The sequence below is a fragment of the Pelophylax lessonae genome (assembly GCF_965119305.1).
Source record: "Pelophylax lessonae genome assembly, chromosome: 7".
NCBI classification, from domain to species: Eukaryota; Metazoa; Chordata; class Amphibia; order Anura; family Ranidae; genus Pelophylax; species Pelophylax lessonae.
The window spans coordinates 215,971,992-215,999,991 of record NC_138774.1 but is presented as its reverse complement, the minus strand read 5'-3'; the positions used below and the strand labels follow the sequence as shown (position 1 = coordinate 215,999,991).

At 44.0% G+C, this 28,000-nt stretch overlaps 1 protein-coding gene across 1 annotated transcript; it reads right to left on the bottom strand.

Annotated features, from left to right (window-relative positions):
• Nucleotides 1-2: 2 nt before the first annotated feature.
• On the bottom strand, nt 3-27,980 carry UAP1L1 (UDP-N-acetylglucosamine pyrophosphorylase 1 like 1). The gene is made up of 9 exons (XM_082264030.1): nt 27,591-27,980; nt 15,774-15,978; nt 12,622-12,797; nt 9,268-9,440; nt 5,964-6,157; nt 5,460-5,600; nt 2,313-2,498; nt 2,136-2,202; nt 3-363 (listed from the first exon to the last, which is right to left on the bottom strand). The coding sequence occupies exons 1-9, from the start codon at nt 27,862-27,864 to the stop codon at nt 295-297; spliced, it is 1,485 nt and encodes a 494-aa protein (XP_082120156.1). The 5' UTR covers nt 27,865-27,980; the 3' UTR covers nt 3-294.
• Between the last annotated feature and the right edge of the window lie 20 nt (nt 27,981-28,000).

The window sequence follows — 28,000 nt, the reverse complement described above, 5'->3', positions numbered from 1 at the left end:
GCTATAGATGGGTTTTATTGTTTTTGGCAAAGATTGGGCTAATCTACGTGAGCCAGTCCTGAGAACACATCGTCCTTTCATTGATGGTCCCTTAAAATTTAATACTGAATTATGAATAACTAATTAGGAAAGCTGGGATCTATTCAAGTGCAGCTGATTCTAAACTGAGAAAGTAAGGCACTTCTGGTATCAGTCTGCTAACCTGGAGTGTTTCATCAGTAAGAATCCATAGGTGTGTAGCAGCAGGGAGTATTCAATGCTGTCGATTCTTAGGGATCCAACTTAAAAATCCCTCTACTGTCTCTGGATGTCCAGTATGAAGGGAGAGGAGATGTCCTTATTTTTCAGGTGCATGTCTAAGTCCTAGAAGTAGAACATATTTGTATGAATAAAAGTCACATATAATATAAAATAAATAAATCACTATGTTTTCCCGGTCCAGCCCCAATAGGAAACCCACAAAAACTATAGATTTTAAAAAATCATCATTCATATTTAGAGGGAACAAAATTTAAATCATTATTGTGACACTGACTTGAATGCTGATTCCACCTATGTTTTTTTTGGCATCGGTTCAATAAACCAGCTTTGCAAGTATACATATTCTATACATGAAGGACAACTGCAGAAAGGGGGAAATCTCTATAGTAGTTGCGGCTACTACAGTGATTGCTGAGGTATTTCGGGTCCTGTGAACAGCTGTCCTTCCATATAGCGAACACAGGGGGTCACTCGCTCAGCATGGCAGCCATTTACAGAATGATTTGAATGAATACAAGGCGTTCTCTAATTAAATGAGGCTGGGTGGTAACATCACAATCTCCACCTTTTCCAATCAGAAAATGCATTGTATTTATTTGAAAAAAGGAAAGATGTTCTGTGAGCCTAGGTTCACATTATGAATTGCCTATGAATCGCACAGGAATACACATTCCTATGCAATTTAGTGCAGTGCGATTTAAGCCCATTCTTTTCGAATTTTCTAAAATGGGTGTAACATGTTCCAAACTAAAGGGCCATGATTTACTTACCCTTGCCACACTCCAGCACTGTCCCCAGCTTCCTCCTTTGTCCATTGCCACCGGTTCTCTTTGAGCAGAATGCCTACATCATTCTGCCGATTTCCAGTGAGCCCAGCCTGTCGTTGGCACAAACCCTTGGAGCATTTCATGATTTAGCCTAGGCTGACACAACCCCAGGAATGAGTCTTATCATTACATGAGTGCTGTACAGTCCAAGAAAATTGCCCAACCCCCACTGAGAGTGAAGAGTAAGGACCCATGACGTAACCAGAAGTCTGCACAAAAAGGGTATGCATAGGGTGGGTTTTCCTTTACAGTGGGGATCGAAAGTTTGGGCACCCCAGGTAACAATTTGTATTAATGTGCATAAAGAAGCCAAGGAAAGATGGAAAAATCTCCAAAAAGGCATCAAATTACAGATTAGACATTCTTCTAATAGGTCAACAAAAGTTAGATTTTATTTCCATCATTTACACTTTCAATATATAGTATATATATTATATGTATAGTGTACATATAGTATATGTATAGTGATATTGGCTGTCTATTATAAATTGATTAATTACTATACATAATCCACTAATGCCAGATTAATTCAACCTCTCAAAGTACTTTACAGCAGATCTGCAATCTCCTTTCACAGTCTGTACTACCGTATGAAGCATCCTTCTCAAGCACCAGTGTGTACACATAAGACAGTGGTGTTGGAGCCTTTAAAACAGCTGGCAAAACTTCTGTCAGCTCTGGGTTCTAGGCCAATTAGAAAAGGGGGACAATGACAGCTATAAGTATTTAAATAGTGGAAAAACAAGGGATATTGGTATCAGGAGGAAAATCAGAGCCAAATCTAACAAAGACAGAAAAAAAAAAAAAAAAAACACTTTATTGGCAAGGTGCAGATAAGTTTCAGCACTACCAGAAAGTTTTGCTCATTTAGACCAGCTCAGCACTCAGTAGTGTGGGGACTGAAAGCTGCTGCATTTACAGGCAGGTACCTCCAGGCAACTGCAGTTTATACCGGCTATCAGCATATCCCATTAAGCCCTTGTAAGTGGCTAGCACAGCATGCTGAGAAAAAAACAACCCATGCTCATAGAAGAAACTACTGCTTACCTCGCCAAAATAAGAGATTAATGGAGAAATTTCACAAAGTGCTGGCGGGTTCTCTAGTTCTGGGTTTCTGCAGAAGAAGTAAAGAAATAGAGATATGACCGGACTGACATCTGCTGTATCCCCATTATGATCATTCGCTTATTGTTCATTCTCTTAATGTAAATGTGAAGGACTAACCTGGAACTTTCTTCTATTAAGTGGCCCCTGGAATCTATAAACTTGGCCCCAGCTTTTACTGCCCAGCGGTAATGCTGCCATAGGAGCGACCGCCTTGCTGTAGTCGGAGTGTCCTTCTGAGCGGTGTCTGCATTCTTCAGGGGAGAGAACTCTTCCTCCCTACTAACTTCAAAGGCCACAAAGTTTCTGTATCATGGAAAAAAAAAAGAAAACCGGTTTTATATATAACACAAAATGAATCTGCTGTATAAAGTGGTGCCTATAACCTTTGTCATAACACATTCAAAACCACCCATGCAAGTCATCGCCTATACTTTCAAGGGCATCTCCATATAATGTGGGGCCTAAAGAGGATGTTCTGTGAATGAAACCAAAAATCCTGCCAACTAACAGCTTGTCCTTACCAGATCTTATGATGGTGGAGATCGCCTGGGACCCTTACCAGGTCACGGCCCTCAGAATCACTCCACTAGGACTGTGTGGCTGGAATGGAAAGGCTATGGTGCGAAGACTTATCACAGGGCTGCACACAAAATAGTCAAGTCTGAGCAGAGGTCTGGGCAGGTGGCAAGTGGGAGGGGAGTTAGGCAACTAGCAGGTAGAGCTGCACAATTCTGGCCAAAATGAGAATCACGATTTTTTAGCTTGGAATAAAGATCACGATTCTCTCACGATTCTCTGTGTAACAAAAAAAATTGGGATAACTTTACTGTTACGTTTTTTTTTTTATTCATTAAAGTCTATTAATTGCGTTTGAAAGACTGCTGCGCAAATACAGTGTGACATAAAATATTACAACAATCGCCATTTTATTCTGTAGGGTCTCTGCTAAAAAAATATATAAAATGTTTGGGGGTTCTAAGTACTTTTCTAGCAAAAAAAAACTGATTTTAACTTGCAAGCAACAAGTGTCAGAAAAAGATCCAGTCTTTAAGAGGTTAAACTTCCTTTCTCCCTGGCAGAGGGAAGGAAAAGATACAATGTAATCACTTTGTTTAAAGTTACTGGGAGACTTTGCTGATAGCTGTTTGCTGGGAGGCTTTTTTTTTTTTTTTTTCCCACAGCTGTTCTCTCTGCTATGCAGCTATGCAAAGAATCGAGCATATTTCAGGGTTAGATCGTCAGGAGGGGTGAATCGAGATCGCGATTTTCATACGATTAATCGTGCAGCTCTACTAGCAGGTAATTAAAGTGCTTTGGCGATAAGACACAGCACCAGCCACTTCAAAGGCCAAATACTTTTCTGGTCAGAGGACACATCCAGAATGGTTTCAGGGAACTCTAAGAGTCCATTCACACTATATGACTTGTCAGGCGACTTGGTCAGCCTGACAAGTCGTGCACCATCGCGGTCCATTGTGTAGTACAGGAACGGTTCTAATAGGAGCGACACAAGTCGCTCCGACTTAGAAAAAGGGTCCTGTACTACTTCGGGGCGACCTGGAGCGACTTGCATAGACATTAATTTTATGAAGTCCGTGCAAGTCGTGCCGAAGTCGCGCTGCACGCGACTTCACAGGTCGCCCCCGAAGTTGTGCTGCTTCAGTGTGAATGCGGTCTAAAAATCCTAGAAGGGATCTTGTGAGTACTGCAACAGATGCTGCAGACAGACAGGACAAGCCATGCCCCTGGCTGAGCATACACAGATCCTAAATATAATGTAATACTTAGCCTTGAAGTCAGCCTTGAAGTCAGACCCCAATAACAAAAGTGAAACAGATGGGGTCACAGTAGGGGCTGCTATGAAAAGTCATAGCAGGTATCTTGCTGTATCTACTCTTAGGCAGGACATTTAATTTTAAAGGTTTCAGTGGTGTACCTGTTCACATTAAAGTTACTAGTCTTGCTCAAATAAATATATAAGAACAATAAAAAGGACTGAAACCCCTACTTTTTAACATGTCCCCCCCTGTACAGTTCATGTGACCAGAAGCCTTGACACCTGGACATAAGATTTATTCTCCAGGAGGATCATTCTGAATTCTGATCCTTTCCTCAGCAGAGACCACATGACCAAATGTCAAGCTTCTATTTATTTGAACAGCACCAGAAAGAGCCTGGAGAACAATGAGACTGTTAAAGCGTTCTGTTGACATTTCACTTCAGGTGCCTTTTAAGCTGTATGGAGTCTGACTTCAAAATGCTTCTTAGGAAGAAGAATGCAGGCATCCGCACCGCCCTCCGCACTGCTATCGACGTCATCCTTTCCACACTGCGCTCCACGAGTGCTTCAAGCCTCGCTTTCAGATCGTTCTACTGCAGGGTAGTCTTCCTGACGGCGGTGAGAGTCGGCGTTGAGGAGGATGGTCAATGTGGACAGTTTTACCCCTGATGCCTGCATACTTAGATGTGCCTCTTTTAATCATCAACCATGTGAGTTGTTAAATGTTGTACCTTCATTAAATGTAACCATATTGCTACACTCTTAGGCCCCTTTCACACGGCTCCATTCCGTCGATGGAGCCGTGCTGCTCAGTGGGGGATTGATCTGCCGATCCTCCGCTGAGCAGGCGGATGACAGCTCCGTCTCTGCTCTGTGTGCAGAGACAGAGGCGTCAGATCCCTGCTCTCCTCTATGGGGGAATCGGATGAGAACGGACCGCCTGTCTGTTCTCATCCAATCCGATCCGCCAGACGGATGGAAAATAGGGTTTCCATCCCTCCGGATTTGACGGACAGGATCGGATCGGATGTCAGCGGACATGTCTCCCCTGACATCCGATGCCCCATAGAGATGCATGGGGCATCCGTTCAGATCCGCCTGAAAAACAGGGCGTAGATCTGCATTGGTAAACATCCAGATCTCTGTCCTGTCAGCAGGAATGTGCTGAATTTTGTTTACCTACAAAAGCATATCCATTAGTGAAAGCACCACAAAATACACTGGTTAGGCACCCATTTAACCCTTTGATCGCCCTAGATGTTTAATTCCTACCCATCCAGAGTCATTAGTACAGCGTCAGTATAAATATTTAGCACTGATCACTGGATGTGTCCCCGCAAAGTGTCAATTAGTGTCAGATTGTCTACCACAATATCGCAGTCCTGCTAGGTTGCTGATCGCTGCCATTACTAGTATAAAAAAAAATATATATAAATATAAGAACGTTACTGCCCAAGTACAGATTGTAAGGAGAGAGTACTAACTTGGCAAACTGGAAGACATCAAACACAAACTTCTCCATTTTAATTCCATTAGGCTGTACTGGTTTAACCAAGTTTCCCTCTTTGTCCACATATGGTACTTTTTTTATGGCGACGTGATATCCCAGTTGGGGCTCCAGTGTCCTGATAAAGAGAAGGCACACGTGTTTAGTAATGGAAAAAAACTAAACTAGTGGTGTGTTCATACATTTTACCAAAGCTGAGCTACAGTAAAACTATCGAACAACACACACAAGAATTGGTGCACCTACTGTGACACAGACTATGTTTACGTGTGTCACCCGTAAGGTCATCAATATACTATTACACTGACAGCTTTTTAAGGCAGGGTTGATGGCTGAATGGTAGTATGTACCCAGTGAAATGCAGCAAGCTAAGAATGTGGTGTATAAATAGGTATAGGGCAACATTTATTAAACTTATTGTTTATTAAAAAACTTGTTGGCAGCACTCCATGGCACACAGTCTGTACAGAGTTTTACATACCCAGCCACTCTTTTAAGGAAATCTAGGGTAAAGAAATGGTTGCAGATGTTTCCAGCATTGTAGGTTAGGCTGCCATCAGGGTTCCTCCTCTCTGCAGTTTCTGGATTAATCTCACTATATTCCACCACCTGATAGATGCCATCGACTTGGCACACCACTCCTACAGGCTCAGCTGGATATGCCTTCTCCACCACCTGAAAAACCAAGAGAGGAACAGTTTTCATAATGCTAAATACCAGCACAAATCTTTGACATCAAGTCCCGGTTCACACTGCCACGACTTGTCAGGCAACTTGGTCGCCTGACAAGTAGCGCTCCATTCTGTGCAATGGAACCGTTCTAATCAGAGCGACTCAAGTCGCTCCGAATTAGAAAAAGGTTCATGCACTACTTGGGGCGACTTTGGAGCGTCTTGCATTGACTTCTATTAGAGAAGTAGTTTGCAAGCCGCAATGAAGTCGTGCTGCACAGGGCGGCTTCAAAGTCGGGGCGGCTTTGAGTCGCCCCAGTGTGAACCGGCTCTTACCCATTTCTTTTACGATATTGTTCAAGCTTCCCCCAGCTGTAGCCAACTGTTTTATTGTGAAGGTAACCTGTAGATTTATTCATTTTTAATGTCTCATGTGACTGGGTTTAATGAAAAATTATCTTACTTGTGTGATGTAGAAAAGAAAATGGTTTCATTTTCTTACAGTTCTGCTCTCATATGTGCAAAACATGGGAGGTAACCAGATTTGTACAGCAAGTACAAATAAAATTAAAAGGAAACCATAGACCTGCATTAAATTATTCAGCAGCCATCGCTGTCCTTCAACAAGAGCAAACTTAACCACTTGACCGCCAGGCCAATTCGGACATTTCTCACATACATGTAAAAAAAGCTGCGTTTTTTTTTTCTTGCTGGAAAATTACTTTGAATCCCAAAACATTATATCTTTTTAAACAATGGCCCTGGAGAATAATATGGCTGTTGTTGCAATTTTATGTCACATAATATTTGCGCAGCTGTATCAAACGCAAATTTTCAGGAAAAAGACCTTTTATGAACACAAACACAATATAATAAAAATGTTTGGTAGAATATAAAAGATGTTATCCCAAGTAAATTGCACACACCCAAGGAAAGGAGTGCGCATGCCCCGCCCGGGTTTAGCGCAGACTCCAAAACGCGTCGTGAAGCCTACTCCGCTATCTTGCTTTCTCCAGCCCTGACGTCACACGCCGTCCGGTTCCCGCATCACGGCCGCGATCCTCCGCCTGCCCGGACTCACACAGTCAGCTGGCCTGTAAGTCTGCACCGAAGGCTTTCCAGGATTTTGTGGACCCCCTTTACTCCATCTCGGGACTGCTGCGATCGGACACACAATTTTACCCTTACTTATATGTAAGTGGCTATGTTTTCATTGTTATAATAAATTACTATCTTGCCCTCAGAGGGGCTCTTCCCTCTTTCTTATCTAATAAAATATCCATAGGCGACACTTTAAAAACCTTTACAGGTTACACATGAGGTCTGGTGCTAGAATTATTGCTCACAAACCCGTGTGTTATAAAAAAATGAGAATCTGCAGGAACAAAAAAGAAAATCGATACCAGGATCATGACTGTAGCTGTAACCTTGATTCTGCTAAAATTACCACAATACAAGGCTGTATGTGTATATATTACATACACACACACATTATATTTATATATATATATATATATATTATACACATACATATATAAATATATAGCAGTATTGAGGTGGGTAAAGCATTAGCCCGGCCATTTTTTAAAATTTCACATAAGAGTAGGGAAGAGTTATACTTTATGTCATTTTTTCGGTCTGTGTCCTATTTCCCCCCACCTCCTGCCTTTGATTCCAGTACAAGGAATGAGGGGAAAGGTTGTCACCAGGACAGAAAGGCACACTCAGCAATAAAAAAAATAGTGTCCAAAACTCTAACCCTTTTCTGCTCTGCTAAAAAAAAAAAAAAAAAAAAGAAAAGTGTTCATGCATACTGTCTGTGTTCCAGTAGGAAAGATTTCCCTTCACTATTGGCCCTGACGAAACTGAACAAATTCAATGGTGACAAAGAACGCAATAAAAACCTTGCAGAGGCTTGAACCTTTTCATGCAAAATTAAATAAAAGGTTTTGAGCAGAGCTGGAATTCTAAAAAAGGAGGAGTAATTAATGAGGCTGCAACACTAATTTAGTGCTGGTATATGAGAGAACATCATTACCACTGAGATGTTTATGTTGATAGACTACAAAGGATGAAGGGAGAGGAGACTGGACTCTGCTTATAGCATAAGTCAGGGATTCCCAAACTACGGCCCTGCAGCTGTTGCAGAACTACACATCCCATGAGGCATTGTAAAACTCTGACATTCACATACATGACTAGGCATGATGGGAATTGTAGTTCCTGAACAGCTGGAGGGCCGTAGTTTGGGAATCCCTGGTAAGTAAAGCCAAGGAAGAAAAAAAGTAATTTTTGCAGCTTTACAGTCTTTAGATGTGGTGACTGCATTTGTTGATCCTGTCCGAAATGTAGTGTCCTTGTCACTTCTTGTAGGCTGAACTGAAGACAAAAATGTGATCTTTTCTGTAAGCTAAAAATCCCATCAGCTACCTTATAATAGCAATGAACAAAAGCAGACGCGTTTGTAGTGCAGTCTGGAATAAAGTGTAGCCACACAGGGGAAAGTGTGCTTTTCACAGGATTACCAAGTTTGATAAAACAAAAAAAAAAAAAAACCTCTGCTTCAAACAAGAATAATGTAAACAATAGAGTGTGGCTAAGCTTCAGCATGACAAGCTGTACCCTGCACAGAAGTTCTATATTAAACACATTCAAGATAAAGTTACAGGCAGAGTAAGCCCACGTTCACATTGAACAAAGATTTGAAATTGTGCGACTTCACTTGGAATCGCACGACTTCAAAGCTGCATGTCAGTGCCACTTGGCTAACATCTGTGCAACTTCATGCACAGATGTCTATGCAAGTCGCATCTGAAATCAACAAAAATAGTGCAGGAACTTTTTTCAGATCGGTGCACCGCAAAGTCGGCGTCGCACTGATTTGAACAGTTCCACTGCTGACAATAGGGTGCAGCTTGTCATGCGATTTTGACCTGTCAAATGGCATGACAAGATGCACTGGTGTGAACATGGGCTAAATCCCCAATAAAATGGTATTAAAAAAAACAAAAAACTGCAACTGCTGTGGGGCTCCCTCATACCCTGTGGTTTCTTATTCCACAACCTAAACTTGGTGTAAGTTTCTGTCTACTAGAGGTCTTCTCTGTTACCCACCTTAGCCCCGCAATCAGCACCTTTGGACACGCAGAAGCCCACAAAGACAGGATCGGCCATCTTCACCAGAATGTTGTCCACACAGTACACATGGATGTACAAAATGCCTCGTGCCTCCATGTCCTCCAGAATGTGGTTGTCGGCTAGCGCTTTATACAGTCCTCCATTGCCATCTAAAATAATGCAAACCTTCAATGCCAGACTGCCTGCGTCTTAGAAAGCTCTGGGCATGCAGACCAGAATTAGTGCCAAAACAGAATAACTAGACTTGTTGGTTACAGTAAGAAGCTGCTTGGATAATCACTGAAAGGTCTAGTTTAATATGACCAACAACTACTGCTTACAGGAACCAGACACATGCCCCTTTTCACAATTTTAGTGCAGCAGATACGAGTATAAAGGAAGATTGATGGTTGCCTGGCAACAAGAATAAGTCCATCTTCAGATACTTTTAGCCATAAATCTTTGTTAGCCATAACAAAATAAACATAAGATTTAGTGCCCATTCACACTACCGCGACTTGTCAGGCGACTGGTCAGCCTGACAAGTCGCGGTCCATGCAGTACTACGGGAACCGTTCTAATAGGAGCGACTCAAGTCGCTCCGACTTAGAAAATAGTTCCTGTACTACTTCGGGGCGACATCGGAGCGACTTGCATTGACATTCATTATATGAAGTCCGTGCAAGTCGTGCCGAAGTCGCGGTGTACGCAACTTCACAGGTCACCCCCGAAGTCGTGCCGCGGTAGTGTGAACCGGCACTAAGAAATCGAACATAGTTAGCTGGGTTTAAAAAAAAAAAAAAAACACATGAAGTTCAACCTACTGAAAAAATAAATAAAATTGAAAACCTGCATCCACAGAACCCTAAACCCACAGTTCCATAAAAAACCCCTTTTTAAAAAGGGATACATTTAGTTAAGGTAATCTTTCTTCAAAGCTGAGCTCCATCACACTTTTAGTTCCGAAACATTAAAAAACAACCAATCATACTCACCTAGGTGGATGCAGCATTGGCCCAATGTTGCATTTGTCCCCTGCCCCCTCCAAGACCGAGGACTGAGCGATCAAACACCGCTGATTACTCAGCTCTCGGTCTTCAGCCGGCAGAGAGCTGGTGACTCTTCCCCTCCAGCACTCCCTGGAGTGTTGGGCTGTGCAGGGGGTGGGAGCTGCTGGCTCAGGCTCTCAGCAGCACACTGGGAGCTGGTCCAGGCATCTGGGTGGATCCCAACTGTAAAGTCAGGATCTTTCTAGAGCCTGGACCGTCTCAGTGACGTCAGCCCACTGTTGGCTGAAAACAGGTCACTGGAGTGCAGAACAAAGTGCACTCCTGTGATCCATAGAAGTAGGGCCAAAAGAGCTTTGTTCCTACTTTTCCTTTAGGATAGCCATACACAGTTTAGTTTTAAACTGATTCCCACATCCAGATATTTAATGTGAATGTAGGAATCCTCCCCCACCATCAGAATAGGTTGATTAGCACTGCAGCCAATTGGCTGCATTTGCTGATAAAGCGAAAATTTACCAACAAGCCATTTCATTCGTTGATCAATAGATCGACTTCTCGTGGATGGGAACAGGCTATACATGGATCAAAATTGGATCCATGTTTCGCCAGCTTTAGTTGCTCTTCTCTGCACTCTTCCTAGCTCTGCAACCAAAGATTTACAAAAGGAATGCCATCTCAAAAATTTGTGGAAAAAAATTGTGTGCGATTCTTAAAGACAATAGAAAGACATGAATGTGATCAGCTTAGTGTTAGAAAAAAAAATATGACTAAAAGGTAATAAAAAATTCATACAATATCTATTAAAGATGAATTCCAGGCAAGGTAATTTTTACAATTGCACTGGTCCAGCTTGAACCGATGTAACTATGTACATATACCAGCGTTTTTGCAACAGAGGTGACATAAAGCTGCCCCATACTTTAACAGTCTGATCAGAGAGTGATCCTGTGTTAACTCCTGTCTACAGACAGGAGGGAGAGAGCGAAGCCTGCACCTCCTCCAGACTCTCTCCTCCTCCTTGCTGCCATTTACAACCCACAGACCACTATTTAAAGCTGCCTTCCAAACTACATTTTAGGGTGTGCAATGCGGGAACACATGAAAATTTGTGTGTTGTCCTGCACTGCACAAAAATGTGCTGCGTTTTTCAGATGAGGGCGGATGCCAATAATTCTTAATGGCACCCCCAAGCATCTAGCAAATATGCGTACATTATGTTGGCACCCACTAAAACGCATAGTACAGCAGTACCATGCGTTTGGGTGCAGCTCAATTTAAAAAATCATGCCAGAACTTTTTGTTGTGTGCTTTACAATCATAGAGCAGCCTATTAAAAAAATAGGACGTACGGGAATGTGCAAAAAAGGGAACGCACACCTTCTGTGCCCTGGTCCTAGGTGCTCCACCGTATGGAAGCTATAAAACTGATGGAGAGGATATACCATACCTTTATAGATACCTTGCAAATTTTCTCGGAGCGACTTGCATAGACATTATATGAAGTCCGTGCAAGTCGCGCTGCACGCGACTTCACAGGTCGCCCCCGAAGTCGGAGCGACCTAGTGTGAACCATGTCTTAATGTAACATTTCTGTCCTCCTGCTCTTGCATCTGTTGATATAGTTAAAAAAAAAAAAAAAAATGGTGGTAAACAAAAACAAGAAAAAAAACAAAAAACAGCGAACACGCACAGATGCCCCTTCTGGCATGCACGAGCCCTCAGATTGGTTTGCTCCGAGATTGTGTGCAGTTCTAAAGGGTGCCTTGACTGAAAAAAAGGTTGAAAAACACTGGTATATACACCATACCATACCCCTGGAACCTGGAAATCACTATAGTAGACACAGGCGCTCCAGTGAAGCTCCAATTGCTTCCATGTCCATGCTGAGCAGCTGCCCTGCTGCATTTTGAACACAAAAGGTCGACTGATCAATATGGGCATCATTCAGAGAATGCTTTGCATCTTCTTATTGAATGAAAAGTGTTCTCTGACTGGTGCTCCTGCGGAGTGGCCAACCTCCTGTGTTCACAGGGCATTAGGCCAGCTACGCAGCAAGGGACACTCAAGCTAATGGAGATCTTTGGAGAAGCGGTGTGATATAGTAAAGTTATTTCCAGCTTCAACGGGGATCCCACAGGTATGATATATGCATAGTTACATTGATCCAAGCTGAACCAATGTAACCATGTAATCACAAGTCTTAGCGTTATTGAATCTTTGCACAAATAAATGCACATAAACCTTTATGGGAACGTTTTTGTTAAAATTAATGGCATGGCAACAGTTTCTCTTTAATTACTGGCAGTAATAGAGATAAAGAGCAGACTTTAACAGCATGTACCTGGAGCCATTGCTACCTTGTCCTTGCGTTCTAAAATGGCTTTTCCATCAAAATCGACAGCAGGCAACATCCTCTGCTCAAACATGACCACATCTGTCCGTTTCACGCCAAAGTAGTCGTTTTCCTCAAAAAATGTCTGCGTGGGGTTCAAGGTGAACTCGCTTGTCATGATGTACCTAAGAAGCAGAAACATAATACAGGGTATATGATCACAGTTATCAGCTATTATCGGTCACCTGGGTTACACAAAACCATGGAAACTCCATGTGAACAGCTAAATGCATAACTGAATTTCCACACCGCAAAGTCAGGTATAGGACACACCTAATCCCTGTTTAAGTAATTCATCTTCCTGGATCACTTATTCGGCACCATCCCCTCTGTCCAGTGAGCAGGAGCTGATCCATAAGACACAATTCTACGCCAGAAAGTGGCAAAGTAAGGGTGTAAGCATTGCAGGAATGGCTAGCAAATTCCAAATCTAGTTCTATTAAAAAAAGTCATATGCATGAACATATCCAACCTTTAGAAAGTTTAGTCGAATCAACAGACACAGATCCGCTGTTTTCTACAGAACACATGCCTATGCTTGGATGTGAGCATGCGGACCTTTTTTGAACGGTACTATTACAGCTGGGAAAAGCGGTGGTCCTGCAGCACATAGAGAGATGGATGTTAGATTTTCAGGAAAGCAGGAGTTTATTTTTCTATTTATATGTACTGTATGTATTTTATTCATTATTACAGTATGTTCAGATTTGAACTTTAAAAGGAGAGGTGTCAAACTCAATTTAATCGTGGGCCACATCAGCATTATGGTTGCCCTCAAAGAGCCGGTTATTATTATTATACAAGATATATAGCGCCAACAGTTTGCGCAGTGATTTACAATATGATTATATCTGTATGATTAGATGTCCAGAGCACCCCGTACACCCTTACATGAGATGTCAAGAACCCCCCCCCCCCCAATCAGAAGTCAAGAGTCACCCACACTTCCTTACATCACAATGCACCCCTTTACCTTGTGCTGCTGCCAGGAAGAAGATGCAGGTAGATCTGGGAAAAAGAAAGTGCAGGGCCTGGAGGAGAACCAGAGGAGGGCTGGAGTCAGCTTCCAGAGACTGCTGAATGCTGAGACCAGGGGAGGTGGTGTTGCGGCTGCACACAGAGGTGCAGGATCTGTAGGTGGACTGCTGGGAGGGGGGCGGCAAAGACAAGCCTTTCTGAAGCTGCACAGAGGAGTGCAGGATCTGGCAAAGGAGTTCTGTCTTCTCTGCTGCTGACTACAGAGACAAGGTGGGCGCAGAGACAAGGGGGGGTGCCGCAGCTGCAGGAGGTGTGAGGGCCACATGAATTTGTCTGGGGGGCCACATTCGGCCCGCGGGTCTTGTGTTTGACACCTGTGCTTTAAACCATTTAGCAGGCAACCCCACACACTAGAAGAACCTCTATCCACATCGAAGATGGCTTTGGTATATCTGGAAGGGGCTGGAGGCCATAATCTGCTACATGGGTGTTGGTTTGGCCTGCCCTGCCTGGTGACTCCACCAGTGCGCCCCCCTCCCCTCCAAAAGAACCAGTCAACATGACGCAAGGTTACACTACAAGCTGACTGATCATTTTAGATTAGGCTGCCCAGAGGATAACAATCTGAAGACGTGTATGATCCTAAGTCTATCATAGTTTTTATCCTTTCCCATGTCTATTTAGCCATCTTACACCTTACCAGGATACACATTTTTATTTTTAAATCTGCGGTTGTCTAAAGCAGCCTTTTTCAAACAGGGTGCCACAGCACCCTGGGGTGCCCCTTTCTGAGTTCTCCAGGGCTGCTCTGGCAAAAAGCCTATAAATGGCCTCAAATTGACCTAAAATTGGCAAATTGTAGCCAGCAAGTCAAGCCTGCCTATTTTTTTGTTACTCAAAGCCACAGGTTTTAATTGTGCAGCTTTACAACCTTGGGCAGCTGCTGACACTAACAACCAATGATGGGATGAGGGGGGAGGACACTGGGCAACTAAGGACGTCCTTGTTTGCACTGGGGTCACATTAGCTGAATGAGGGAGAAAAACTTGCGGAGAAGAGAAACGCTGGAATACAAGTCAGTACCAGTGTTAAAAGATGTATTTGCTTTGTAAAAATAAATCACCCCCAATGTTGGGTGTCCTATGTGTGTCGATGCCACTGCATGTAAAACTATTCGTTTCGTTTTTTCAATTTCAAAATAGGGTGCCTCAAGGCTGTGTAGAATTGTAAAGGGTGCCTTGGCTGGAAAAAGGTTGAGAAACACTGGTCTAAAGTACAGTTTGAAAATATAGACTTTATCTACAAAAATTGGTAATTCACTGTGTATGAAACAGCATTGTGGAGAGCAGCACTGAAGAACATTTTGGGCTGAAAGGGCTAAACAGCAAAGGAGGCCACCATTCTACTTGAAAAGTTTAAAAGAACAAAACACAGGTCTAGGTCCGTCCACTGTTCCACCTCCAGTGGCACACGGTTAGGTGCTGGCCCTGTTTGCAGCAGTCTTCATAGTGGGAAAAGAGAAAGGATTTCGCCAGCCACACATCTAAAACCTCACCTTAATTGTAAAGTATTCATAGCTATGATTAAACGGTGATCCTTGCGCTCTCTTTTCCTACATAAACAGCTTAATGGGGGTTTGTAAGTTAGTTAAGATTAGGAGGGCCAAGGAAGATGGACCAGTGCACTTATCTGTTGCTTTTTGGAGTTTATGTGCAGACTAACACTTCTTACTGCCATGCGAGTCAGCAGACGGTAGAACCTTAAAATTTACATTCTAAAATAGTCAACACTTCACACTATTAGGCAGCCAGCATATATGCATGTATGAATGTGAGTTAGGGACCTTAGATTGTAAGCTCCTTGAGGGCAGGGACTGATGCGAATGTGCAATGTATATGTAAAGCGCTGCGTAAATTGACAGCGCTATACAAGTACCAGAAATAAATAAATAAAACCAACATGTTGGCCTGTCTATATGAGATTACACAGTCTTATAGGGATCATTTAGCTTTTTTAAAAAGCTCCTTTTTTATTAAAAAAAAAATAAATAAAAGTTTCCCCCTTTCCTAAATATCCACACCTAGGTCCCCGAGTCTGAGCGAGTTCTACTATGTAATACTAACCACGGCATGGAGCACTTTGTACCATATTTCTCTCCAGCCACTTGCTGCAGTCGGATGATCCTCTCTGCCTGGATCTGATACAAAGTTTTTCCGCTTGGCAAACCGACTCTATACATTCCTTTGGGGTACGTCACGCCAAGACGTGTACCTTGACCCCCTGCAAGCAGCAAGACCGCCACTTTATTCTGTGCTATTTGGTGTAAACCTGAAAAAAACAGACAAATGATATATTATAACAGCACGGTACACTTTTCTTTTTATAGCGCCATATTACTTAGCGCTTTCACAGCAGAGAATACAGTAAGCATGCACACATAGAAAACACGGAACATAAAGCAGAACAAGGAAAACTGCTTTTATTTCATTCTTCTAGGAAACATAGAATGACACAAAGGAATATCATTGGCTAACTTCCCTGTTCCAGCAGCACGTCTCCTAGGGTTCCATTTACACTCATTTTTGACTGATTGTTGGTCCCGGTGTTGCAGCCAAAGCTATGTCATGTGACTGCCGCTTTAAAGGGCTGGAGTACTTTGTGGACAGACTGGTGTAGTTCTTCTGTTTCTGAGCTCCTGGTTCCTGTACCTGGTCTGTGCTGTCCACAGCCACTACCTCCATGTTCACTCCACCTATTGCTCCTGACCATTGACATAGTTCCTGGTACACTACTCCAGTCTGCTGGCACTATCCCTGGTACACTGTCTACATAACTTGTGTAACAGGTAATTCTTGAAAGAAATCAAGTAATAACAGTCATCCAGATCAATCCAGCTCACATAGCTCGTAAGATTTACGGTACAGGAAAGTCAAAAATAAAATGCAAAGATCTACATCCGTACCACTAATTTCTGCTATTAACAACAAGTACGCCATCTAGTGTTCAGATTAGATTATGCATCGAAGTTAGCGCTGAACCATTGAGACCAGAGGAGCCATTTCTTTCTTTATGGTAATGCTCGCTAGTGGGTGCTATAAGTAGCTCGTATGTGTAGTGCAATTGTGTGAAGGGTGTTTTCTTCACCAGAGAAAGAATTATTTGGCCATGTTTTCTGTGGTCTTACGGGTCTTTTGGTGTTGCCGAGCCCACCGGTTCTTTCTTTCTTTTAAAGAATGTTCCGAACAGTTGATTTGGCCACACCTACTGTTTTTGCTATCTCTCTGATGGGTTTGTTTTGTTTTTGCAGCCTAATGATGGCTTGCTTCACTGATAGTGACAGCTCTTTGGCTGTCATATTGAGAGTTGACAGCAACAGATTCCAAATGCAAATAGCACACTTGAAATGAACTCTGGACCTTTTATCTGCTCCTTGTAAATGGGATAATGAGGGAATAACACACACCTGGCCATGGAACAGCTGAACAGCCAATTGTCCCATTACTTTTGGTCCCTTAAAAAGTGGGAGGCACATATACAAACTGTTGTAATTCCTACACTGTTCACCTGATTTGGATGTAAATACCCTCAAATTAAAGCTGGAAGTCTGCAGTTAAAGCAAATCTTGTTTCATTTCAAATCCATTGTGGTGGTGTATAGAGCCAAAAAGATTATAATTGTGTCGATGTCCCAATATTTATGGACCTGACTGTATCACTCCAGTCTGCTGGCACTATCCCTGGTACACTCTGTCTATCTCTCCTATCCTCTGTTATTACTTCTGATACAATCCCCCTATCACTCCTGGATGCTGGCACTATCCCTGGTAGACTGTCTATCTCTCCTATCCTCGGTTATTACGTCTGATACAATCCCCCTATCACTCCTGGATGCTGGCACTATCCCTGGTACATTCTGTCTATCTCTCCTATCTTCGGTTATTACGTCTGATACAATCCCCCCATCACTCCTGGATGCTGGCACTATCCCTGGTACATTCTGTATCTCTCCTATCTTCGGTTATTACTTCTGATACAACCCCCCTATCACTCCTGGCTGCTGGCACTATCCCTGGTAGACTGTCTATCTCTCCTATCCTCGGTTATTACGTCTGATACAATCCCCCTATCACTCCTGGATGCTGGCACTATCCCTGGTACATTCTGTATCTCTCCTATTCTCTGTTATTACTTCTGATACAATCCCCCTATCACTCCTGACTGCTGGCACTATCCCTGGTACACTCTGTCTATCTCTTCTACCCTCGGTTATTACGTCTGATACAATCCCCCTATCACTCCAGTCTGCTGGCACTATCCCTGGTACACTCTGTCTATCTCTACTATCCTCTGTTATTACTTCTGATACAATCCCCCTATCACTCCTGGATGCTGGCACTATCCCAGGTACACTGTATCTCTCCTATCCTCTGTTATTACTTCTGATACAATCCCCCTATCACTCCTGACTGCTGGCACTATCCCTGGTACACTCTGTATATCTCCTATTCTCTGTTATTACGTCTGATACAATCCCCCTATCACTCCTGGATGCTGGCACTGTTCCAGCTTTCTCTGCTCCTCTTGGACCTTACAGCTAGGCACTGTCACCCTAGTATACTACATTGCCAACACAGCTCCTCCATGCCCTTGCTGCTGGGACAACTAGCCATTGGTCCACTTTACCCTACCCCCAACAGAAGCACAGCTCCTCCTCCTCCTGGAATTTATTCGGCAGAGCACAGTGTGTGCATGGCTCAAAAAAATGACATCACAAGTTTACATCTCAAGTAACCTGGTAATGACCTGGCAGCCAGAGCTAAATTCTGGTATTTCTGGGTCAAATTCAGCAAGTTCCCAGCTATGATCCCTTTGGAACGCTGCCTCCTGAATCCAGTCATAGACAGGGTAGGGTCTGGCTAACTCTGCTTCATTTGATTCATGATAAAGGAATTGGCAGCACTCCAGGTTGAGTCAAAATCCAGATTTATTGACTGGACATCCAAATATGACAATCGTGACAAGGTAGACGCGTTTCACACACTGACTGTGTGCTTAATCATTACAAGCTTTGTAATGATTAAGCACACAGTCAGTGTGTGAAACGCGTCTACCTTGTCACGATTGTCATATTTGGATGTCCAGTCAATAAATCTGGATTTTGACTCAACCTGGAGTGCTGCCAATTCCTTTTCCTTTATCAAGTTTCCACGGAGGCGAGCCGGGCATGCACCTGTGTGAGTCATCAGGCAATTACACCACCTTGAGCAGTGAGTTCTTGTTTCTTCATTTGATTCATGACATCTTTGGGAGGACCAACCAAACAGCAAATTTACCCATGCAAATTAAAAACTCACATGCATCTTGAAGGGGAAAACAAGTTTGTCTTTCCGATTATCAGCACATGAACTGAGTATCTCCTTGTTTTGCTTCTTCCTCTCACTCCAGCTCCACTGTACAGGGACTGCAGGAGGCGAATACCAGGTCACATTCAGGTGCTTACATTGCTTGTATTTAACCACTTGCCGACCGCCGCACGACTATCTACGTCGGCGGTCAGCCCCTCACAGGCAAAGTGACGTAGGGCTACGTCACTAGCTTGTGAGGGTCTAGGGAGCGAGCGCGCGCCCCCGGAGGCGCGCTCCCGCTCCCGAGTGGTCACCGACCCCCCCGCGCGTGTGACCGGCGGACCCGATGTCCGCCGGCCACTCTGCGATCGGCGGGGGAGAGGGAGAAAGTCAGGCAGCTTGTGTAAACAAGCTGCCTGTCATTCTCCTCGCTGTATGAGAGCTGATCATCTGGATCTACTATGTAGATCCGTTGATCACTCTGCATACAGCTGAAGCCCCAGCCAATCACAGTTAGAATCACGCCCCTAGGGACACACACAGCCCCTCCCTCTCAAATAAAGTTAACCCCTTCACTACCAGTGTATTTTTACAGTAACAGTGCATATGTATAGCACTGATTACTGTAGAAATGTCACTGGTAACCCCAAAAGTGTCAAAAATGTCAGTCAAGGGTCCGATCTGTCCGCCGCAATGTCGCAGTACCGCAAAAAAAAAAAAAAAAAAAAAAAAAAAAAAAAAAATCGCAGATCGCCGCCATTACGCGTTAAAAAAAAAACAACAAAAATGACAAAAATCTTTCCCTTAGTTAGTAAATGCAATAACTTTTGCGCAAACCAATCAAAATACGCTTTTTGCGATTTTTTTTACCAAACATAGGTAGCATAAAACAAATTGGCCAAAAATTTTAAAAAATTTTGATTTTTACATTTTTTTGGGGGGGAATTTCATATAAAAAAAAGGGAAAAATATTGCTATTTTTGCAAAATGGACGCTCTTTTTTTGTTTATAGCGCGTGATCAAAAAATCGCACAGGTGATCAAATACCGCCAAAAGAAAGCTCTGTTTGTGGGAAAAAAAGGACGCCAAATTCGTTTAGGTACAGCGTTGCACGACCGCGCAATTCTCCGTTAAAATCACGCAGTGCCGAATCGCAAAATACCCCCTGGTCGGAATGGGGGTAAAATCTTCCGGGGCTTAAGTGGTTAAAAGATACATCTAGAGCCTGTTCACTATATGTGTGGTGACTGGTATTTTTCTGCACCTGATTAAAGCCAGTCACCTGAAGAGCCAATAAAAAACAAAAAAAAAAACGACAATGCTGGTGTAATGTGCGGCAAATTGGACGGCAATGCAGAGCGGCCTAATGCGCTGCATTGCAGGGATTTGAGTGGAGTATAACTCTGTGCACTCTTCATATACAAAATGTAAAGAGTTCACTGCCTCCTCACCACCTGGCAAACAGACATCATCCCCACATAAGACAGAGTGCTTTAGTCCCGGTTCACACTTCTGCAATGCGGGAACACTGCTAATATGCAGCGTGTTCCCGCATCGCATCCGCACCCCTGGCAGTTCACACTGCCATATGCGATACGCAGGGGGTGTCAATTAAAAGTTAACGACACTGCCAGTTGGATTTGGCTGCTAAAAGACCAGGGGGTATTTTGCGATTCGGCACTGCGTGATTTTAACGGACAATTGCACGGTCGTGCGACGCTGTACCTAAACGAATTTGATGTCCTTTTTTTCCCCACAAACAGAGCTTTCTTTTGGTGGTATTTGATCACCTGTGCGATTTTTTGATCATGCGCTATAAACAAAAAAAGAGCGACACTTTTGCAAAAATAACAATATTTTTCACATTTTTTTATATGAAATTCCCCAAAAAGAAAAAAAATCAACATTTTTTAACATTTTCAGCCAATTTGTTTTATGCTACATATGTTTGGTAAAAAAAAAAAAAATAAATAAAAATCGCAAAAAGCGTATTTTGATTGGTTTGCGCAAAAGTTATCGCGTTTACTAACAAAGGGAAAGATTTTTGTCATTTTTGTTGTTTTTTTTTTTTAACGCGTAATGGCGGCGATCTGCGATTTTTTTTTTTGCGGTACTGCGACATTGCGGCGGACAGATCGGACCCTTGACTGACATTTTTGACACTTTTAGGGTTACCAGTGACATTTCTACAGTAATCAGTGCTATACATATGCACTGTTACTGTAAAATTACACTGGCAGTGAAGGGGTTATGTGTGTCCCTAGGGGCGTGATTCTAACTGTGATTGGCTGTGGCTTGAGGTGTAGGAACAGTGATCAACGGTCCTACATAGTAGAACCGTATGATCAGTGTTTCTACACAGGGAGAATGACAGCCGGCTTGTTTACACTAGCCGCCTGCCTTTCTCCCTCTGCACCCGACGATCGCGAGTGACCAGCGGACATCGGGTCCGCCGGTAACACGCGCGGGGGGTCCGTGACCACGAGGGAGCGGGAGCGCGCCTCCGGCGGCACGCACTCGCTCCCTAGACCCTCACAGGCTAGTGACGTAGCCCTACGTCGCTCTGCCTGCCGACGTAAATAGTCGTGCGGCAGTCGGCAAGTGGTTAAGATAGAAAAAAAAAGACTTTAAAACTCTTTAAAGACTGAGGCTGGGTTTACACTTGAAACAGATGGGGCTGACAGCAGGGTCTGGTTCATCCCTGTTCTGTTTCAGGGATAAATCAGGCCCAAATGTTTGGCTGAATTCGGACCTGAAAGTGAGCCAAAGATGCAGAGGACCTCTGTGCAATCCGCTCCTCAGTCACCCCAGAGATGAGTGAACCGGCTTCACTGAGAGCCAGTCACAATCTCCTGTCATGCCAATTGGATGCGGCAAAATTTGCATCCAATTCAAATAAGTGTGAACCCAGTCTAAGCCTTTCTCTGACATTTGTTGGTTATATGTTAAAATCCGTTTTTGTTAGAAAATTACTTAAAACCCACAAAACATATATACATTATATTTTTTTTTTTTTAGCAGAGACCATAGAGAATAAAATGGCGGTCATTGTATTTTTTTATGTCATGCTGTATTTGCACAGCGGTCTTTCAAAAGCAATTTTTTGGGAAAAAAACTAAAAAAAAAAAAAAAAAAAAAACAGGAAACAGTAAAGTTAGCCCAATTTTTTTGTATAATGTGAAAGATGATGCTACACAGAGAATTGTAATCTTTATTCTAAGCAAAAAAACTGGGATTCTCATTTTATCCAGAATCGTGCAGCTCTAAAAAGCTGTATTCTTTGTGTCTATTCTGCCTCTCTAGAGTTCAGCTTTAAAGTGGAACTAATGGCACTTTTCCACTGCAAGTACCAGCTCGGCTCTACTCAGCCCTGCTTGGCCCGGTTTGCTTTTCCACTGCTGGTACCGCATGGTACGGTGTTGGAACGGTTCGGTACGGTACGGTATGGTTTGCTTTTCCACTAAAGTAGTACTAAAGTTAAGTGGGTGGGATAACAACGATTCTCTGACCAATCAGTGGCTAGTAGTGACTGCATGCAAAGGATTGTGGGATATGGTACCGGGTATGGTACCTCTTGGAACCACAATCGAGGTGGTACTGTTTTTGAGAGCCGTACCGTTCGGTTCCATGCAGTGGAAAAGCGCCGCCGTACCGTACGGTTCGGCTCGCTTTTGTGCTTTTCCACTGCATGGAACCGAACGGTTCGGCTCCCTTTTGTGCTTTTCCACTGCTGGTACCATGCAGTGGAAAAGCACAAAAGCGAGCCGAACCGTTTGGTTCCATGCAGTGGAAAAGCGTCATAAATGCACTACACTTACCTCCTCTCTAAAGGCCCGTACACACGTACCGATCGTCGGCATACAAACGTCGGTGGACGAAGGATCTGCCGATTGTACGCGTGTTAGTATGGTGCCTCCGACAGATGTCTGCGCACAATCCGCGGACAAAAGTCTTTCGTGCAAACATGAAAATATTTGTATGCCGACACCAGAACGGACGATTGTTCGCCTGTCAGTACACAATTCGGCCGACAGACCGCAGATTTGCAAGACTGGGCATGCTCAGAAAATAGAAAACACAGGGAAAGTTAACCATTACATGACATCACTTCTGCAGTCGGCGGACAAAATTCTTGTGCTGTCCTTGTGCTGTCTTTGCACTTTTCAGCAGACACCGACATCCCGGGGAGAAAAGAGGAACATTTGTAAGCCGACCATCGGTACGTGTGTACGGGGCTTAACGGTCCAAAATCTATGAGGGGTTCCTAAATAGCACCAGCATATTCTCTCTAGCTCCCTATGGGTTCCAGTCTGCGGGCATTTTCATTGGCCAATGTGGCATGATGTAACTTCTGCTCATTGGCAGGAGCCAGTCTTTGGGCACACAGGGCCCTTGCCAATGACGTAAACTGAGTAGTGCATGTGCAGCTCAGAATGCATGCCACAGAAGACAGTGAGCAGGCAGGTAGGTGCATTTTATTGCTGAAGGTACAACGCATGTCTCTGCTGCAATAAATAGCTTGCTTTTACTTTTTTTAAATGCATTTAGTTCCACTTGGACTAAATCTCAGCATATACACAAGATGATAATGACATGCATCCTTGCCCCGCACAGATCATGTGACCATCGCCACTATGATGAAATCTGAGTCAGACGCATGTTTTATCCACACTCATAGCCCTCTTGTTCTATTGCCTACACATAATGCGGACAGTACTTAGAAACAATTACAGGAAGGAAGATTGAAGGAGAACAATGGGTCGGCTACAGGGGGGTCAGTCCATGGCTTACAAGGCTGCTTTTTTTTAATATACGTGTATTAGGACAGCACTGAAAGTATTTTATTGCCTTATTTATTCTATTCAATTAAAAAAAAAAAAAAAACAAGCATATCCACTTTTCATGTTTACCATCTGAGATCCACAGGTGGGGCTCTAAGCAAGAACGGTTTCTGTGACATCTCAGCAGCTCTAATGATGACAATACATTAATGTGTCCAGAGCAGGACCCTTCCACCTGACCAGAGACTGCAATGTTTTAGGGCCTCTGCACACTAGAACACGATGAAGGAAAGGCGCGTTCCTTGTGCGTTTCCCGCACCACATATGAACTTACTGGCGGGTGGAATTTTTAATGGCACCCCAAATACATCTTACAAATGCAGCGTATTTACGACCACCAAACCGCATAGTATCACAGTCCCATACAGTTTGGTGCGATTTGCAGAAGTAGCGCCTTCACTACTTTTCACACGTTTGATTTGGCAGCCGAAATGAAAAGACTGTAAAAACTGGAACGTGCAAAAATGGAACTGCCCCTAACCACTTCAAAGCTTTAAGCCATACCCATATGCCTCTAGGTTGACATGGCTGTACTGGGGTGATGGGCGCAGGCACAGCCATCATCCTGGTACCAAACATTTCACCCAGTGATGGACTTTTCCACAGAAGTGATCTGAGCCCCTGATCACTTCTACAGGGCGCAGAAGGGGGCGCCCTTCCCACCTCCACCTACTACCATTACAGGGCTCTCCCGAGGGACCATTCAGATTGGTGAAGCACTGGAAGGGAGGAAGGAACATCTGTACTCCCCTCCCCTCTGTGATGTACTGTAAGTGCCAAGGTTTTTACTTCCAGTTTCGGTTTGTTGTTTACAAACAGTTCCCGATTTGTACAACATCTGATCAACCTGATCTCAGTTAGATCAGATGCTTTGAGGTCCGGTTCACACTGATGCGATGCGGGAAGGCTGCGAACTCGCAGCCTGTTCCCGCATCGCACACACACCCCCGGCAGTTCACACTGCCATATGCGATACGCTGGGGGTGTCAATGTAATGTTAACGACACCCCCAGTTTGATCGCATATCGCAGTTCGATCGTGCAGTTCGCACAGGATCGGATCGCACAAGTGTGAACCGCTGTGCGATCCGATCCTGATGCGGCTGCAAAAATGCCTCCTGTGCGTGTTTGCTGCGGGTGCGATGCGAATTTAGCCATACAGTTTGTATGGCTAAACTCGCACCGCACAGCCGATCGCATGTAATGTCGGAGCAGTGCGCTCCGACATTACATGCGAACCCCGCACACGCACAAGTGTGAACCGGGACTGAAGGCCAGAGAAGAGATATGGGGTCTAAGACCAAAGATCTCCCCATAAATAGAACCTTTCATGGCCCATGCTTTGATCATCTGTACTGACATCACAATGACAAGTAGTGAGGAGAAATCTACTCAAAGCTGACCACACAATCTGATTGTACAATCACCTTTAGGCCCCTTTTACACTCGTGTGACCTGAAAGTCGTGCAACTTTGCTGCAGCTTTGACGCCACTTGAAGCAATGCCTGTGTAATCTGGAGGTCTATGGACCCCAAGTCGCATCAAAGCCAGACCAAGGTAGTGCAAGGAGTACTTTTAAATGGCACAGATATGAACAGAGTACAATTTGTCGTGTGACTTTCCAGTCCCAACTCGCAGAAGTGTGAAAGGGGCTTTAGATCTCCCATCTAATTGTACAATCTCCTTAACCACTTACCGCAAAGTGACGTAGCCCTACGTCGGCAAACTTTGCGGTAGTATACCGGGATGATGCCTATAGCTAGAGACACCATCCCGGTACCGTGGTTTAGAGCCAACGGTCGGCTTTCCGTCGGTAATAACCGATGCGGCTCGGTAACCGCTCGATCGTTAGCCCCCCCCCCTCCCATGACTTTGAACGGGGCTCCCATCCCGCCGGGAGCCCCGAGCACCCAGCTGGCACGTCCGCCGGCTGGATGGAGTCCCGATGACTGCTGGAAACGGCTTGGATCGGGTCTCCGATGACGTAACCCGGAGGCACCGTCCATGACGTCACTTCCGGGTTACTCTGCTGCAAAAGGCGGCAAATTTAAAAACCGGCTGTATGCAAAAACGCCGTTTTCGGCGTTTTGAATACATGGAAGAGTCTTTTAGACCCTCGATCCCTCCATAAAGTGTACCTGTCACTGCATATTGGTGTCACAAGGGATGTTTACATTGCTTGTGACAGCAATAAAAGTGATCAGATTTTTTTTTTTTTTTTAAAAAACCTGTAATAAAAGTTAAAAAAATAAATAAAATAGGAAAAAAAAAATTTTAGCCGCCCCCGTCACCGTTAGCTCACGCACAAAAAAAAAAAAACGTATACGGAAGTCGAGCCGCAAATGAAATCGCTGTTCAAACCACACATGTGAGGTATCGCCGCGATCGTCAGAGCGTGAGCAATAATTAAAAAAAAAAAGAGCTACACTCCAACTCTAAACTGGTAACCGTTAAATAAATTTAAAGCATCGCCTATTGAGATCTCTATTGACCGTAGTTTGTCGCCATCCCATGGGGGGGCGCAATTTTAAACCATAACATGTTGGGTATCTATTTACTCAGCGTGACATCATATTTCACAATATACAAAAAAATGGGCTAATGTTACTGCTTAGTATTTTTTAAATGTAGTGAAATGTGATTTTTCAAAATTTTTCCCCAAAAAAATGGCGTTTTAAAGACCGCTGCGCAAATACCGCGTGACAAAAAATTTTGCAATGACCGACATTTTATTCTCCAGAGTCTTTGCTAAAATAATATATATAATGTTTGGGGGTTCTAAGTAGTTTTCTAGGAAAAAATACTGATTTTAACTTGTAAACAAAAAGTGTCCGAAATAGGGCTGGGGCTTAAGTGGTTAAGATCTCCTATCCGATCGTACAATCTCCTTTAGATCTCCCATCTGATTGCACAATCTCCTATAGATCTCCCATCTGATCGTACAATCTCCTTTAGATCTCTCATTTGATCGTACAATCTCCTTTAGATCTCCCATCTGATCGTACAATCTCCTATAGATCTCCCATCTGATCGCACAATCTCCTATAGATCTCCCATCTGATCGTACAATCTCCTATAGATCTCCCATCTGATCGTACAATCTCCTTTAGATCTCCCATCTGATCGTACAATCTCCTATAGATCTCCCATCTGATCGTACAATCTCCTATAGATCTCCCATCTGATCGTACAATCTCCTTTAGATCTCCCATCTGATCGTACAATCTCCTTTAGATCTCCCATCTGATCGTACAATCTCCTTTAGATCTCCCATCTGATCGTACAATCTCCTTTAGATCTCCCATCTGATCGTACAATCTCCTTTAGATCTCCCATCTGATCGTACAATCTCCTTTAGATCTCCCATCTGATCGTACAATCTCCTATAGATCTCCCATCTGATCGTACAATCTCCTATAGATCTCCAATCTGATCGTACAATCTCCTATAGATCTCCAATCTGATCGTACAATCTCCTATAGATCTCCAATCTGATCGTACAATCTCCTATAGATCTCCAATCTGATCGTACAATCTCCTATAGATCTCCAATCTGATCGTACAATCTCCTATAGATCTCCCATCTGATCCTACAATCTCCATTAGATCTCCAATCTGATTGGGTACAAGGTGTTTGGATTGTTTTGGTAAATGTAATTCGGATTGTATAGTGTATGGGCAGCTCTGTAGGTGGTGTGGTGATCTATGTGACAGGGCCTCTTTAGTTACAGAATAGCACCTGGGGTCAGCTCTCACCTTCCTCCTCCCAGGCTCTCAGCTCCCCCGGGCCGCTCCTCCTCACACTGCCCAGGAACTCCTCCGGTACCGGGCACATCCTGTGGTCCAGGCGTTGCGGACAGCTCTTCTCCCGGACATAGGCCTCCTGTGCCCGCTGGCAGTGCTCCCTCAGCTCCCGGGGCTCCAGCAGCCTCAGCTCCCCCAGCAGGGACTCCCTCTGTCCGGCCGTCAGCTCGTCCCAGAAGCGCAGCAGCTGCTCCTGACCGGCCTCCTGCACCCGCCGCCGCTCCATCCGACCGTTACTATGGGAACCGCACACGCCGCTCTCCCTGGCCTCCGTAGCCCGGGTACCCTCCGCTCTGGGGTCACTATGGAGACCGGGAGCCCGAGGCTGAGGTATATGAACAGTAGGGGCGGAACTACCGCGT

Coding starts and splice junctions, on each gene's coding strand:
- UAP1L1 (XM_082264030.1), bottom strand. CDS start 27,864: ATGGAGCGGCGGCGGGTGCAGGAGGCCGGTCAGGAGCAGCTGCTGCGC. Junction 12,798..15,773: donor ACAAAGTGCTCCATGCCGTG/GTTAGTATTACA, acceptor TCTGCTTCTTAG/GTACATCATGACAAGCGAGT. Junction 2,203..2,312: donor TTAATAGAAGAAAGTTCCAG/GTTAGTCCTTCA, acceptor CTTCTTCTGCAG/AAACCCAGAACTAGAGAACC.